Here is a 17,086-nt window from a genome sequence, read left to right on the forward strand (position 1 = left end):
TCCAGACCAGCAGGAGTCAGTGCAAAGTTTAGTTCTTGGGGTCTACAAAGTAGTCCCATAGGCAGAGGTTCAGGGACACAAGGTATAATCACAGGTGAGGAAGCCCGAAGGCATGTGTGACCCACCAGCACTGTGGGGAACAAGCTGGGTGGGACCACCCCACTGGCCTGGGTGCTCACTATGTACTCCCGGAGGCTGAGCATCCGAGCAAAGGACCTGTGGGCTTTGGGCTGCTCAGCTGGGCTCACCTGGAGGGTCGCCTGTGCACTGAGTGGGCATTACCGATGGGGTCTGTCCCATAGTGGACAGCTGAGGCGGCAAGGGGACCCAAAGCAGGCCTGGGAGCTGGAGAAGAGCCTTGGGAAGAGGTGCGGACATGCCCAGTGTGCCCACTGTCCCCAACAGGGCAGAGCTGGGACACCCTTCTCAGAGCAAGGGAGAGCCTCTGACAGGCAGAGCAGCCCCTGGATGAGATGCCCAGGAAGTAGTGACCTGGCTACTAGGGTGTATAAGCATGCTGCTGCTGAGCCTAAGCAAGAGCAAATGCCTGCCCGTGGTGGGGCACTCCACTACTCAGAGGGCCTAGAGATGTGTGTGACACAAAGAAGGGGCGAGTAAGTCCTCACACGATGGTGGGAGTGACCGGAGCCTAACATCTGACCTCTCCTAGCTGCTTAGGCCCTAATGAAGGATGCTCCCCCGGTGGGAGGGGGATCCTGGGGTCAGGGCCCTTCCTGGACTCCTCAGACTATGGCCCTGGGAGGGGGATGGAAAGTAGTTAAGGAATTGGGGGCTGGGAGGCAGGTGCTCTCCTGATTCTCTGAGTGACCTTGGGAGGCCTGTTCTTCCCTCGCTTCATTGTTTTTATGGCTCCACAGTGCAAGACCCTCCCCTCATCCCTCTGAGCTGTATCTTATCCCCAAAGTGAATCCAGAACAGGCTATGTGGCCAGGGTTCATCTCTGCCCCCTTCGAGCCTCTTGGAGGCACCCTGGGGCTGAGGGGAATGAAGAACACAGTTCAGAACTGTCCTTGGGCATGTCCCTTCTTTAAAGCTAAGCATTTGCCAAAGGGAGCCCAACTGGCTGAAGAAATGGTTCTTTTTGTGGGGACTGATCACAGGGCCTTGCCTGCAGAGCAAAGCCCATGCTTGGGGCGGAGTGATCTGTCCACACTGTGGCTGTGGAGACAGGCCCCTGGGCAGGCCGGCTTGCACTCTACTCTGCCTCCTGCACGTGACAGCTCAGACACGCCTGCCCTCTCTTTGGCCAGCTGGGCAGGCTCATCTGCACTCTGGCTGCTCAGACAGGCCTAGCCACACACTGACAGCCCAGACAGACCTGTCTACGTTCTAGCTACAGGGACAAGCCTGTTTATTTTCTGGCCACCTGGACAGACCTGTCTATACTCTGCCACCCAGACTGGCCAGTCTGCACTGTGACAGCCTGTGTTGTTAGCTCATTAAAGTAACGCTGGCCAGAGTATGGTCGCTAAGCCCACAAAACTTGAAAAACAAAATACCTTTATTTAGTTATTGCTGAATTTGCAAACACAGGAAGGAATAGAAAGTCTAACTCCACTTTATCCCCCAGGCTTTTGGGGAGTCCTGACCCCAGAGCCACTTGGACAGCTCAATCAAAGCATCCCAGGCGAGCTGCTTCTGGGCCCTGGCTGGCCCCCTGTCCAGTGGGAGGCTGGCCCTGATGTTTCTAAGGGCCCCCGAAGCCCTAATAAAGACATCCCTATCTGTACATCAGATGAGCTTTGCGAGAGATGGTGGGATGTGAGACGAGGCAGGCTGTAGCACATGGAAGGCAGCAGGCCTTGATCTTGGGCTACCCCACCCCCTTGGGGACAGCTGTTTGAGGCCACATGTTATGGGGTTAGGTGGAGGCCTGGCCTGGGCCAGGACACAGAGGGGCAGACCCAGGGCACTGTTGTTATGTCTTCATAAATTGAAAGCAGTGTTGACTGTGGGGCTCCGTGACAGGGACACGGAGCCTAGAGCCTAGAGCCTAGAGCCTCTCTGGGCATCTGTCCCTGCGGGTGCCCCTGTCCTCCAGGAGGGAGTGGCCAGGGCTTGAAAGACCTGAGTTGGAGCGCCAGCCCTGACTTGCTCTGAGACCTGGGATAAATGTTTTCAGCCTTAACTCTGTCATCCAGTAAGTACAGAGCTTAACCCCTGCGTGCTGTCCTGACTGGCCACGACGGTGGAAAGTCACAGCCAGGGCTGGGCTATGTGGCCCACCACTCCCCAGCTGGGGTTTCCTCTCTGAGACTCCATTTTCTGTCAAGTGGAGCTAATCTGAGCTCTCAAGGGTGGGAAGAACATGTGAGGCTGGCCCCTAACGGCTGCTTAGGGAAGTAGTAAGTTGAGGCCCTCCCCTTTGCCCCAACCCTGGAGTCCTCCCCTGGCCTCTGCAGCCCTGCAGGCTCAGACATTGGTCTCAAGCTCGCTGATTTCAATGGTGCAGTGGTCCAGGCCGGTGGCAGCCGGCTCCTCGTCCTGCTCCACCTGGACAGGGACATGGTGGAGACATGTGGGGCCCAGGGTTAGCTCTGAGGCCTCAGCCACGCTTTTCACACAGCCATTTTGCTGGGCTGCCACGATCTCCTGGAGGCTCACTGGCTTCGTCTCACAGGGCGGCAGTTTCTGGGGAGGAGAGACAGGCCTTGGTAGCAGTAGGAGGGTAGACACCAGGGAAGACTGAACAAGGGCTGGGAACCACACGATTGGTTTTCTGTAGATGTACTGCAGGACCTCAGTAGGTGACAGGGCCTCTCTTGGCTGTCCTGCCTCCTCGTGAGGCTGTCTTGGTAGAGGAGGGGACCTGACCCACAGATCCATGCAGGAATTGGGCCCCCTGCCTGGGCCTCAGCATCCTCCGTGTGGAGTGGGGCAGCCTGCTACTCAATAGCAGCCCGTTCTGGGAGGACCAGCACCACCCCTACACTAAGGTACAGTACCCCAAGGGCAGAGCTCTGGCTTCCTTTGTTCCTCCTGTGTCTAGAGCAGTCCTGGCCATAGGGGGTGCTCAACAACTAGCTGTGAGAGGAGTTAGTCACCCTGGTACCAGATGAGAAACTGAGGAGGGGAGGTGGGGAGGGATTGGCTGAAGGCTCCCCAGCTGGTGAGTGGAAGGTTGGTGTCTACCCCATCCGGGTTCCACCTGCCTGGGGTAGGGGGCCAGGGGCCATTGGGTAGCCAGGCTGGGAGAGAGGCGCTGCTCTCACCTCAGTGCCCGTGTCCTGAGCAAAGTCCTTCCGGCAGATGTGGGCCATGATCCCTGCGGCCAGCGCATCACCCAGCACGTTAATCATGGTGCGGAAGCGGTCCCTAGTGGGTGGTGAGCGGTGGGCACTTGTAAGGGGAGCTGGGAGAGGGCAGTGCCCACCCCAGCAGCCCCTGTGGACACCGGCGGCCAGGGCAGAGCCCACAGCAAGGTGCTTTCCTAGTCCTCTCAAGCCAGACACTCCCTCAGTGATGTTGAAGAGGGTCGATGCAGGGCCGGCCTCATGGGCATGTGACCTCACAGTCGCACGGGGCCTGTGCTAAGAAGGGCCCAGGCTTGGTTTAGGTTTTGCTCTCACCCTCTTGAAATTCTTTATAATTTGTAAACAAGCGACCCTACATTTTTGTTTTTGAAAACTGGGCCCAACAAATTATGCAGCTAGGCCAGTGTTGATGTGTAAGGAACCCCAACTGTGCCCAATCATGATATTTTCCCTGCTGCCTGAGGGGTGGGAGTGGGTAGGGGCGAACTCCACTCACAGAGCCCAGTCGACAGCAACGATGAGGGTGATGTCGTCAGTGGGCAGTCCCACGGAGGTGAGCACGATGACCATGGTGACAAGCCCGGCCTGGGGGATGCCGGCTGCCCCGATGCTGGCCGCGGTGGCTGTGATGCTGCAGAGGGAGTGGGAGAGGAAGAGGAGAAGCAGGAGGTGCGGGGTGCCTTGTTGGGGCACTGGGGACCCTCCAAGGAGGAGGCCAGAATGCCAGCGCCTCTGGGGACAGCCAAATGGGGCAGGGGTTGTTAGGGAGGCCACATCAAGGAGTTCTTGTGGGGGGCATATTCCTGCTTGAGGTCCTGTAGCCCCACGGGCCTCATTCCTGGCCTCAGCAGAACCCCTGAAGTTTGTGGAAAACCCTATGTCTGGAGCTGTTGCCTCTGTAGGTCTCCAGGAAGCTGCCCGGAGATTCCAATCGTCCACCTGCACAGCTCTGCCCAGCCTCCCTCTGGGGCCTGGTCCCCAGGGTCAGACTTGTGCCCTTGGGCTGGCATGTGAGGCCTTCCCCTCGGCCTCTGCCCCTCCCCTCAGCACCCTTCCCTCAGCTCCAGACACACCAACAGCCCCGCCATTGTCCCCCAGTCCTGCCCCCCGCCTCTGCTCCCTCTGTGCCATGTGCAGTGCCCTCCCTGCCCTGCGTGTCCAGACGGAAGGCCCTCCTCTGGGTCTCAGCTTCCCAGCTTGTTCAGAGCTCCCTGCTCCGCAGGGGAGTGCTGGGGAGGGAGCCCTGTGCCGCCAGTCACAGGGGTCAGATCAGGTCCCCACCCCAGTGTTGACTTCCTGTGTGGCCTAGAAGGAGACCCTCACCTTCTCTGGGCCACAGAGACCTTATTGGACCTGGGAGCTTGAAAATCTAAAGGCCCTTCCAGCAGCCACCCTCCCACCCCAATCCACACTGGCTGTGGGGCCTCGGGGGTCCACCTGATGGTGATGATCTGGCCGAAGTCCAGCTCGTAGTTGTTGACCTGGGCGATGAAGATGGCAGCCACAGCCTCATAGAGCGCGGTGCCGTCCATGTTGATGGTGGCGCCCACGGGCAGCACGAAGCGGGCGATGCGCCGGTCGATGCGGTTGTTCTCTAGCAGGCACTTGAAGGTGATGGGCAGTGTGGCTGAGCTGTAGGCGGGGGGCCAGCATCTGCCCTCCGTCCTTCAGGATGGTCAGGGCCTCCGGTTTGCCCCCTGCCAGTGACGGGAAGCTCGCTCCTCCCCAGGCAGCTGGCCCGTTGTCGGGGAGAATGGGCTGAGGGGTTTTGAAAATGGTCGGGGGTGGTATGCTTGGGAGTGGGGACAGCAGCTGAGCCGGGCCTGCCCAGGCCCAGGGCCTCAGAGACTCCCCACGGCACACACAGGTCAGGAAGAGGCCTGCACCAGCAGAATGCCTATATGCACCAGGTACTGCGCTTTACACACTCTCATTTGATCCTCACAGCTTCCTGTGAGGGAGCGGTTTTGAGTCCATTTTACAGATGAAGAAACTGAAGCCCAGAGGGGAAGAGGGGCCGACCCCAAGTCACACTGCGGTGACAAGTGTAGATGAAGTGGTTAACAGCAGGGCTCTGGGCTGGTCTCGCTGGGGTCAGATTCCAGCCTCCTACTAGCCAAGTGGGCCTAGCAGTTTCCTTAGCCTGTGTAGGTCTTAATTTTCTTGTTCCAGGAAGGGACAATACCCAGAATACAGAGCTATAAGGGTGATTTAATAACTAAGTGTTTAGAATAGTGTCCGCCTCATCACAAGGACTTAAGCAATGGTAGCTGCTACTATTACTGCTACTGTTTTGTTACTAGAGCTCCTGGTGGCAGTGCTCGGACCAATACTTAGGTCGGTGTGGCCCCAGAGCCCTTCCTTTCTCACAGGCCATGGCCTGGGGACCCCATTTCCACTTGCCAGAGCCTCCAATGAGTCCAGATGTGCTGGGCCCGAGGTTGTGGTTCCTGTCAAGCAGGAGGTGGCCACGGGCTGCTGATGTGTGGAAGCTGACCCCCCAGGTGGATGGAGTGAACCTTAGGGATGTGGGCAGTGGGAGAGGGGAAGGCCTCAAGAGGCGATAAAGGCTTTCTGTCATTTGGGCAGGTAGGGCCTTAAGCATTACATTTCAAAAATTGGTCTTATTACCATAGCTACCCCAAGTTTGTGATGCGGGTCTTACTGACACTTTCCGTGAGTCTATGGCTATGGACCAATGATGGCCAAACAGATGGACAGAGTCGAGCCACCACCTCCCCTGTGCTGCCTGCCGCCCAGGGCTACCTGGAGGAGGTGGCCAGTGCGATGAGCAGGGCCTGAAGGATGCCACGGATGAAGACCACGGGGTTCTTTTTGGTGATGAGGAAGTAGAGCAGGGGAAGGATGAAGAGGCCATGGACCACCAACCCGCACACTACAGTGACTGCGTAGAAGCCCAGCTTCTTTCCCACGGCTGTAGGATCATCCATCTCCAGGATCTTGCCAGCGATGAGGAATACAATACCGAAAGGGAAGTACCTGTTGTGGGGGCAGGGCAGCCAGCTCAGTGCTAGGCAAGTGAGGGTCCCAGGTGGCCCTGGCACTGCCTCACTGCTTGGCCTGATCCCCCTGAGCCCTCCAGGGCTCCTGTGAGGATGAATGAGACTGAGTGCCAAGGTGCCCACTACATGGCATCATTAATATCACCACCCTCAACCAGCCCATCCCTGCACAACTTCTCACCACTCTACCTTCCTGACTGGGCCTCTGAGGAGCACGCCTGCCCTCTGCAGGCCCATGTTTGAGCCCAGCAATGCCACTATCTCTGTGCATGACCTTGGGCAGGCCCCTGCATTTCCCCATCTAAACTGTACAAGTTTGGACTAGAAGATTTCTAAGATCTGAGCTCTGAACCAAGGAGCGGCAGCTGGTTCTCACTTCCAGAGTTTCCTTCCTCCAAAAGCTGGGCTGATGGGCTCCATGTGATGGGGAAACTGGGCCAGGAGAGCTGGGCCAGACTTAGCTCTTAGCTCTCCTCCAGTGGGCCTGACTGGGCCAGAAGTGGCAGTCCCAGGGCTGGAACTAGGCCTGGTCACGGCTGGAGATCCAGGGGAACACGTGTGAGTCTGGAGGCCCCAGGCCAGGGCTCAGCCTCCTGGGCAGCTCACCCCTGGGGTCCTTCTGTCTGCCCAGGGCAGAAGTGGAAGGGGGTGGGGTAGGGGAGGATAACCCCATCCCAACAAGGCTTACCACACAGCCACTGCCACTATCTTCATGACGGACTCATTGAGGCACTGGCAGAAGCTTACCAGGGGGGCCCCACTGTCCCCCATGCGGCCCAGCATGATGCCTGTGGGGGCAGGGACACACGAGCATATCACAGATTGCACAGGGCACGGGGAAGTTGTGTGTGATGCCTGCATATGCCGATACACACTGGTGGCAGGCAGGGACAGACCCCCTGGCACACACAGATCTCGCCCTTGGCTGACTTCTCAGCAGCCTCCCTGCACCAGTGTTCCCCTCCTTCTCCTTGGCTTCCCCCGTGGAGCAGAGCAGTAACTTTGCAACAGGACTCTCATCTCTTCCTTCTCTCTAATCCATTTTCCACACAGCAGCAAGTGTCATCTCACACACAGGCACCGGTACACACAGACTCGTGCACACACTGACTTGGGTACACATGCACAAATATACACTTATCCACAGACAATTACACATGGTCAGTAAACACTTTGTGAATGAAGTAAAAGGGTATCAAGGGTGTCTTCCAAAAGCACATCATCTGCTGATAGATGTCCTTTTTATATGTTTCCACCCCTCAGAGAGAGGCAGTGACTGAGAGGAGGAAGAATGTTCGGGACTGGGGACTAATTGTCAGATGTGCTAGGCGCACTTCCAAACACCTTCTTGTCACACACTTGGGTCACTAAGGTCCTGGCCCCTCTGCATGCCTGGCATTTTGTCAAAGATGATAAGAGCTTCATTATTTGTCGTTGTCCATCCATCCTTCCACCCATCCGCCCATATCTCCAACAGGTTTTACTGACTGCCTGTTCCTGCCTGTCACTGTGGGGGGCTGTGGGGATAAACGGAGAACAAGCCAGGCCTGCTCTGCCTGCATGGAGCTTCCAGCAGCTGCTGCGCAGACATTAAACAATTACATCAACAACTACATCACTGCAGTGGGGTCAAAAGTTTAAGGATTAACCTGACAGCCTGGGAGGCTGGGAAGGCTTTCCTGAGGATGTCAAGCTTATAAGGAGACCCACCTCCCTTGCTACCACCCTCAAGGATGGGAAAGGTGCAGGGGAGAGGAAGGGGCAGGAGCAGGCAGGCTGAGGGAAGTGGGGAGGTTCTCAGGGAGGTGTCTTCCAGGAGCTGAAAGGCGGGGGGGGGGGGGGGGGGGGGGGGGGGGGGGGGGGGGGGGGGAGGAAGTGAGTAGGACCCAGAGGAGCGGGGGAAGTAGGCTGGGCCTGATCACTCAGGGCTGCAGGGTGTTGGGGCCCCTTTCCAGGCGGAGTGGAGAGCCACTGGAGGCCCTAAGCAGGGATTTTGTGACCCCATGAGGAGGACATACCAGGGCAGGGGACTCTTTAGGTGGCTTTTGATGAAACCAGGTGAGAGATGACAACGGCCTTGGACCAGAGTGGTGGCAGTGGGCAGAGGGAAATGCAGGGATTGGAGAGATTTCAGAGGCTGACCTGATGAGGCAGAGGGTGAGGTAGAAAATGACCCCCAGGTTTCTTGCTATGAGCAACCAGAGGATAGAGAGGCTTTTTACTTGAAAAACACACGCACACACACACACACACACACACACACACGGAGAAGTCAAGGAAGCAGGAGAGCACTTCCCAGGCCCTCCCTCCGCTGGGGTGATGGGGAGGTTGCTGCCAATTGTAGAATAAGATGCATAATAACCCCTGGCATGGCTGCTAGTTTTTAGACTTCTCCTGTTTTTTATTATAACTCCCCACCCTCCCCCCAGTATTCCCAGACCTCAGTAAAAAGTTCAGAACAGGAAGGGCCAGAGGCATGGCCTGCTTTGAGGGAGGGCCCGCACCCCTGGAGGCAAACTAGCACCCAGGGATAGAGAATTCCATGTGAGGAACACTGGCTCCAACTGTGGGGAGGGCTGGAGCCACTCCACTGGAAGGGAAAGGAAGGAACTGCCCGGAAGATGGGAGACTCCAGGTTACTCAGGTTGCTGGGTGCAGGGAGGGTAGTTGCAGGGAGGGATCGGTACAGGGAGGGTAGGTGCAGGGAGGGAAAGGTGCAGGGAGGGTAGGTGCAGGGAGGGTAGGTACAGGGAGGGTAGGTGCAGGGAGGGAAAGGTACAGGGAGGGTAGGTGCAGGGAGGGTAGGTGCAGGGAGGGATAGGTACAGGGAGGGTAGGTGCAGGGAGGGAAAGGTGCAGGGAGGGTAGGTGCAGGGAGGGAAAGGTACAGGGAGGGTAGGTGCAGGGAGGGAAAGGTGCAGGGAGGGTAGGTGCAGGGAGGGAAAGGTGCAGGGAGGGTAGGTGCAGGGAGGGAAAGGTACAGGGAGGGTAGGTGCAGGGAGGGTAGGTGCAGGGAGGGATAGGTACAGGGAGGGTAGGTGCAGGGAGGGAAAGGTGCAGGGAGGGTAGGTGCAGGGAGGGTAGGTGCAGGGAGGGTAGGTGCAGGGAGGGTAGGTGCAGGGAGGGTAGGTGCAGGGAGGGATAGGTGCAGGGAGGGTAGGTGCAGGGAGGGTAGGTGCAGGGAGGGTAGGTGCAGGGAGGGTAGGTGCAGGGGGGGATAGGTGCAGGGAGGGATAGGTGCAGGGAGGGTAGGTGCAGGGAGGGTAGGTGCAGGGAGGGTAGTTGCAGGGAGGGTAGGTGCAGGGGGGGATAGGTGCAGGGAGGGATAGGTGCGAGGAGGGACTGGCTCCCTGGCACTGTGGGGTGGGGTGGGCAGCACGTACCCATGGTGGCAGAGAACATGACGATGCCCAGCACGTTCATGCCATCACTGGTGCCAGGCTCTGACTTGTAAATGACCTCAGGTGGCGGGGTCAGGTCCAGGGTGAAGTTCTGAACGTGAGAGCCATTCTCTTCCTGGACCCCATAGATGAAGATCCGCCGAGAAGGGGCCTCCTCCAATGCCACTTTGGGGGACTTGACAATGGGTGTGGTCTTGGTGCGGTACTGGTGGCGACACCCCAACCAGGAAGGAGTGAGGGCCAATGTTGTTATTAATATCAACAACAACAATAATAATAACATCTTGGAAACACATTTGTATCCACTCATGAACTATCTGATTGACAATAACCCTGTGAGGTAGGCAGGACAGGGATTATTATCAATATTTTACCAAAAGAAAACCGATTCCTTCGTTCATTCACACACTACCCAGCCACGCCTCTCTCCATCCCTTCTCCCCTCTTCTTCCTTCTAAGCATCATTACAGCCTCTGGGTCCCTCTCTAACCATCTGTCTCTCTTTTTCTTCAACTACCTGGGTAATTCTCTGTTTACCATCTATCCCTTCTAACCACCCATTACCCACCCACCTAACAGCCAGCCCTGCCTGCCACTGATGGAATCTTGGACCTTCTATAGGCCACTTCATTTTATTGCACCGTGCTTTCCTGTGCTTCACAGATATTGTGTGTGTGTATGTGGTGTTGTTGTTGTTACAAATTGAAAACACGGCCCTCCACCAGCAAAAAGATTGCTACTTCTTTTATTGCAATACTCGTTTTATTGTGGTGGTCTGGAACTTAACCTGTAGTAGCTCCAACGTATGCCCGTATTTGAAAAGTTCAGCTTGCCCCAAGCCTCCTTGATGAGCCACTGAGCTGCCTACCTTTCCTCTTCTCCCCGAGGGAGTGGGGGGGGGGGGGGGAAGAAGGTACATGCTGTACATGCACTATGATCCTAATTTTACTTTTAAAAACATATTTATTTAGAGAGAAAAAAAAAAAACACAAGAAGTGTACCAACTAATACCACTATTGCTAGGTGCTGGAACTAGAGATAACTTTTATTTTCTGTTTTATATTTTTTAGTATTTTCCTAATATTTTATAGTGAACGCTATTACTATTCTTATTAGGGGGAAATAATTATTTTAAAAGAAAAACAGGCCTAGAAGTAGACAGGCCTAGGTTTACCTACTAGGCTACCATTTACTAGTGGTATAACCTTGGGCAGATTCCTTAATCCTCCCAGCCTCAGTTTCCTCATCCAGAGAGGGGTTAACCTTACCTGAGGGCAGGTTATTTTGAGGACTGTGAGGACTTTGTAAGCCCTACTGTAAATGTAGAGCGGAGCAGCACCCTGTAAAGTGGTGCTCCACCCTCACAGTTTTTCTTTGTGCAAAGCTGGAACCCAGAGCAGGGCTATGGCCTCGGGAAGCTCTAAGGATCTAAGTTCCCCCTCCTCCTCTTCCCTCTAGCATCCTGCCCCCAGGAGATGGGGAGACTTGCTGGTAAACCTGTCACTACCCAGTTGGGTCCAGGCTGGCCCTGCCTGCCACCCTTTTATCCCCTAGGGACCCACTCACCTGTTTGAATGTGGCTTCTACCAGGTTGGCTGGGAACATGTTCCTGGAAAGAGAGTCAGGGATTGAATGGATAGGAAGGCCCTTGGGATCAACTGAACAGCTCCTTCAGCAGTCAAGGCCCTCCAGGACCCAGTCTCACCTCCCTCTGTAGTCTCACCTCCTCCCACCCCCAGGCCACTCCTAGTACTTAAAGCTCCAAGTCCAACTGCATACAGTCCCCTAAACATGCTGCATCTTTTTCAGCTCCAGTCCTCTTTACACTGTTCCTTCTGCCTAAAATGCCCTCCTGCTTCTCTAACTCTTACTCCAATCAGTCAGAGGTCAAGTCTTCTCCCACTGCTCCAGGTTGACTCTGTGGCCCCTCCCAAGTCACCCATTCTCTAGCACACACAGTCTGCCTGGCTCGCATGTCTGCCCCCTCCCCCCAGACTGGCTTCCTTAAAGATGGCACTTGGTCATTCATATCTTATCTGTGGTGCCCAACCCAGGACCTGGCACATAAGTGGGATAATTGTTTTTATTAATATTATTTTCATAAAGCTAAAGGAGGAGAGGGTCTTGTTGTACCATATATGAAAACATACTATAAAGACGTAACTGTCAAAACAGTGAAAAACTGATACAGCAATCAATAGAAAAATCAATGCAATGGAACCAGTGGCCTGGAAACAGAACCTAAGACATCTAAGTCTTTTATGTTTGACAAAAGTTGTTTCACAAGTCAGCAAAGAAAAGAATTCATTATAGAGAACTGTACAGTCTACCAACTATTCAGAAAAAAGTTAGATCCCAATTTACACTTTGCACTCAAATAAATCCCAGATGGTTTAAAGAAATAAATAATTTTTAAAATGCAACCATAAAAAGCTAAAACAAAATATAGATTAGTATTTTATCAGATCTCAGGATATGGAAGGATTCTCTAAGAACAAAATGAGCAATAAAAACTAACAGATGTTACTGCATTAAAATTAAAAATTTCATAAGTATGATATGGTATCTTGGATTGGGTTCTAGGGCAGGAAAAAAAAGGACATTAGTAGAAGAACTGGTGAAATCCAAATGGGCAAGTTATGTGAGCGGCTAATGTCGGGGGAAGCTGGGTGAAGGGCACATGGGAGCTCTGTATGTACTATCTTCGCAACTTTTCTGTAAACCTAAAATTATGCCACAGTAAAAAGCAAATAAAATTAAGAAGCTCTCTAAGACGGAATGCAACACAAATAAAATTCTAAAGCAAACGACAAACTGGGGAAACTGTATGACAAAGTGTGATCATCCTATACCTACAAAGAGTTTTAGTTTTTACAAATCTTGTCCTTGTCTCCGGGCTCCCTGTCTGTCTCCTCTCTCCAGAACATCTGCTCCCTGCAGGGCAGACGTCTGTGTTTTGTTCATTGCTGTGTCCCCAGCTCTTGGAAGACTGCCTGGCATGTAACAGACACTCAGGAAATATTTGCTGCTGCATAAGTAAATGGACCACAAACACATCAATACCCCAATAGGAAAACAACTGAAAGTCATAACCTGGCAATTCACTTCACCAAGGAAGAAACATAAGTAGCTCCAAAAGCTTTTTATAAAATGTTAGACTTCATCAATAAGTTAAAGGCATTGCCACCATCAAACTGGTAAAGACTCTTTTTAAAAAATCTTTATTGTTGAAAGTATTACAGGTGTCCCATTCCCCCCCCTCCCACCCATTGATCGCCTCCACCTCGCTCCCACCCCCTCCACAGGCCTTCAGCCCATCATTGTCTGTGTCCGTGGGTTATGCATATATGCATATAACTTCTTTGGTTAATCTCTTCCCACCCTCCACCCCCCCTTCCCTCTTCCCTCTGAAATATGATCGTCTGTTACATGCGTCAATGTCTCTGGATCTATTTAGCTCATCAGATTCTTTTGTTCATTAGCTTCTTCTTAAAGAAGACCCTTCAACATTTCCTGTAGTGCTGGTCTGGTGGTGATGAACTCCTTTAGTTTTTTCTTGTCTGAGAAGCTCTTTATCTGACCTTCTATTCTAAATGATAGCTTTGCTGGGTAGAGTAATCTTGGTTGTAGTTCCATGTTTTTCATCGCTTTGAATATTTCTTGCCACTCCCTTCTGGCCTGCAAAGTTTCTGTTGAGAAATCAGCTGACAGTCGTATGGGTGCTCCCTTGTAGGTACCTAACTGCTTTTCTCTTGCTGCTTTTAAGATTCTCTCTTTGTCTTTAAGCTTTGTCATTTTAATTATGGTGTGTCTTGCTGTGGGCCTCTTTGGGTTCCTCTTGTTTGGGACCCTCTGTGCTTCCTGGACTTGTAAGTCTATTTCTTTCCCCAGGTAGGGGAAGTTTTCTTTAATTATTTTTTCAAATGGGTTTTCAATTTCTTGCTTTCTTTCCTCTCCTTCTGGCACCCCAATAATACAAATGTTGGGCCTCTGGAAGTTGTCCCAGAGGCTCCTTATGCTATCTTACTATTTCTGGATTCTTTTTTCTTTTTGCTCTTCTGGTTGGGTGTTTTTGTTTCCTCATGTTCCAAATTGCTGATTTGATTCTCAGCATCCTCTACTCTACTATTGATTCCCTGTAAATTATTCTTCATTTCAGTTCGTGTAGCCTTCATTTCAAATTGGTACTTTAATATGTCATTGATTTTCTCAATTATTTTCATCATACTCTTACTAATATCCTTGAGCATCCTTATAACCATTATTCTGAACTCTGTATCTGTTAGCTTGCTTGGATCTATTTCATTTAGTTCCTTTTCTAGAGATTTCTTCTGTTCTTTCCTTTGTGACATGTTTCTTTGCCTCCACATTTTGGCTGCTTCCTGGTGTTTGTTTCTATGTATTAGGTAGAGCTGCTATGTCTCCTGGAATTTATACAGTGGCTTTGTGTAGTAGGTGCCCTGTAGGGTCCAGTGGCTCAACCTCCCCAGTCACCTGAGCTGGGCCTTCTAGATGCTCCCCTGTGTGGGCTGTGTGCACTCTCCTGTTGTAGTTGAGCCTTGGTTGCTGTTGGCATTACTGGGAGGAACTGACCCCCAGACCAATCAGCTGTGAGGACCAGCTGCAGCTACAGCCAGAGAGCTGCTGTGCTGGAGACACCCCTATGGAGCAGGATTTACTTCAGTGGGGCTTTGGTGTTCACCAAGTGCGCCCCTTGAGTGTCACTTGTGGATGTGGTAGGGTTGTAATCCAGCGTGGTCAAGTCTGACCACCAGGTGTACTGTCTCTGGGGCCTCCTGGGAGGTGCACAGTCAGCCTGTGCCAGTGCCTTTCCCAGGGCCGCCCAGCCTGAGCTACACAGCAAACCGTAGTTGGCTGCTACTTGTGCTGGGCTTGGTGTTGTCCAGGAGAGGCCAAGCCATGAGCCAATGCAGCTGCCACTAGTGCCAGGCCTGGGGCCGCCTATCAAGCCCTATGGGGCAGCTGCTGCTTGTTTGAGAGATTTTAGGAAAGTCCTAAGCATGAGGCTCGAGAGGCCAGTTGCACAGAAAAGCCCCTGGAAATGGCCTGGATGAGCTGCAGGTGGGGAGGGGCGGGGCCTCCGGGAATCACGGGGCGGGGCCAAAGGTGGGAGTCAGGTGCTGGCGATTCAAACATGGCGCCTGCCTGCCGGCTGTGTGCGGGGAGGACTCGCCACAGGAGCCATGGCCTCCGCCAGCTCCTCTGCCTGGGAGGAAGCTGCCCCTCCACCTGTTACCCAGATTCCAGGCAGGTTAGTTCCTCCCCGAGTGTCCCGGGTCCTTTCCGGCTGCTGCCCGGCGCTGGGCTCAGAGGGAGCGTCCGAGTGAGTCCATGTGAGGGCCCTTTAGAGGAGCTGCTGGGGCTCCTGCAGTCTCCATGTCCCTCAGAGATAGTCCCCACTGGTTTCACAGCCTGGAGTTGTGGGGACATCCATTCCCAGCCCTGGAGCCCTGGGCTGGGGCCTGCTATGGGGCTGGGACCCCTCCCTCCTCCAGGAAAACCCCACCGCCGAGATTCCCTCCCGGGTTTCAACCCCGGCACCGGGTGTGGGCCGGCGGCCACAGCCCCAATCTGCCCGCGTCTTCGCCCCTCCATCTGCTCTCGAAGCTCCTTCAGTTCCCCGGTTATAGGGTTTCCGTTCAGCCAGATTTCAGGAGGCTCTGAGTGATGGTGGTTCTGTATTTTAGTTGTGATTCTGATGTGGTTGCGGAGGCGGCGGGTGTAGCTATTACCTACACTGCCATCTTGTTTCTTCTCTGGTAAAGACTCTTTAAAATGACAACACTTAATGCTGAGAAGGTGTGGTGACAGGGGCACCTCCCATGATTCTGGCAGCAGCCTTTCTGTAAAGCAATTAGCAATCCACATCGAGGGGCTTAAAAGCATCACATCTTTGTCTTTTTAAGCTGATTCTAGGGACCTGTTCGTAACCAGAGATCTCACAAGGATCCTTGTTCATGTGCTTGCCCTTTCGGAACAGGCCAGGTGTCTCACACATACACTGCCTCCTCCATCTGGGTCGTCCCTCCCACTCAATCTCTTCAGCAAATCTCTTCTCTTCCAAGACTCGGCTCACACATAAGTGGAGTTATATATGTAAATACGAGCGTGCATTATTTTTTTAACTTTAGACTGAGCAGCCACTGTTGGAAAGCAGAAGCTATCGTTTTTTTTCACTGCTGCTAAAATGCGAGTTCAGTGTGAGCACCTGGCCGGAGAAATAGGGCTTGGAATGAGCTACCGAGGCAGAAAATGGGGAGAGGATGGTCATGGCTTTTCCTTCTAATATCAGCTTTGTCACAAGGGAGAAAAGAAGCAGAGTCGGGAACGGAGCTCTTGGAAGCTCAAGGGAGGCTTTTGTTCAATGAGTTATAAGCAGATTTCTGCCACCAGAATAGAAGCTGCCTGCAAGGGCTTTGCATCAAGTAGACCCGAGCACACGCTGGGCACACAGCCTGCCTGAGTGCCACGGTCCACCAGCCCTGGGGCTCGCGACCAGATGGAGGATGCCTACTCTGTACTGACTGCTAATAGTCTGAAAAGCTCTCCTGGGTCCAGCTCCAGGAGGTTCGAGTGACTTAGAAGGTGGTTTTCTCATGTAACTTAGAGGAAAGGCTGCTTCAGCCTGAGTAGAAACTAAGAACATTCAAAAGGTCCTAAGAAACCGAATGGAAGATACCTAGTATGTACATTTCTTTACAACTTCCTTTAAAATGACAATAATTTTAAATGTGTGCTGTGGCACACATGGCTATTTGATTAACCAGTCTCCATTCTCTCTCCTTCTTTACTAATAGAAGACCTGGGATGTTGTGGGGACTAACAGGGCCCTGCAAGCAAACCCTGTTTCCCAGCCTCTTTTGCCAAAGGGGTAGCCAATGAGATGTAAGCAGGAATCACTGGGTGATGTTTTCTGGAAAAGGTGCCCACTTGGCCAGGACCCTTGGGTCCTTTCCCCCAACTTTCCTCTCTCTGCCTGGAACATGGGAATAATAGCCAGAGCTTCAGCAACCTTCTTAGACCATGAGACACACTGATGATATAAGTCAAGTGCTGAGCACAGTAAAGCACAAAGGTGGAGGGAGCACCTGATAACTACAAGCTGCCCACCTCTAGACTGCTTATTTGGGAGCCTTTACCTTACTTAAGCCTCTGCTGGTTCAAGTTTTTCTTAACTAGTAGCCAAAAGCAATTATTGACTAATGCATGTGCCCATACTAATTATCAGTGAACGTATCCCGCAGATTTTAATTTACTTTTGATTATTAAATGGGGAAATGTACAGCTTTTGTTTTGGTTTTGAATACCCATGGGAAGCCTTCCTGTCTGCCCCACGAGGCCTGTGCTCCTGGAGGCAGTTACAGAAA

At 53.1% G+C, this 17,086-nt stretch overlaps 1 protein-coding gene across 2 annotated transcripts in view; it reads right to left on the reverse strand.

The window, feature by feature from the left end:
• Positions 1–2,433: 2,433 nt before the first annotated feature.
• SLC1A7 (solute carrier family 1 member 7) overlaps positions 2,434–17,086 on the reverse strand; it is a 37,861-nt gene continuing 23,208 nt past the window's right edge. The window contains exons 4-12 of one of the 2 annotated variants that reach the window (XM_087820000.1): positions 11,265–11,307; positions 9,681–9,903; positions 6,987–7,086; positions 6,042–6,275; positions 5,773–5,796; positions 4,713–4,928; positions 3,772–3,906; positions 3,234–3,336; positions 2,434–2,652 (exon numbers count right to left, since the gene is read on the reverse strand). In XM_087820000.1, the coding sequence (XP_087676126.1) occupies positions 2,434–2,652; positions 3,234–3,336; positions 3,772–3,906; positions 4,713–4,928; positions 5,773–5,796; positions 6,042–6,275; positions 6,987–7,086; positions 9,681–9,903; positions 11,265–11,307 (1,297 nt within the window). The remainder of the gene's footprint in view (positions 2,653–3,233; positions 3,337–3,771; positions 3,907–4,712; positions 4,929–5,772; positions 5,797–6,041; positions 6,276–6,986; positions 7,087–9,680; positions 9,904–11,264; positions 11,308–17,086) is intronic. The other variant, XM_016210878.2, reaches the window with a different exon arrangement.

Source organism: Miniopterus natalensis, chromosome 9, assembly GCF_054644295.1.
Source record: "Miniopterus natalensis isolate mMinNat1 chromosome 9, mMinNat1.hap1, whole genome shotgun sequence".
Taxonomy (NCBI): Eukaryota; Metazoa; Chordata; class Mammalia; order Chiroptera; family Miniopteridae; genus Miniopterus; species Miniopterus natalensis.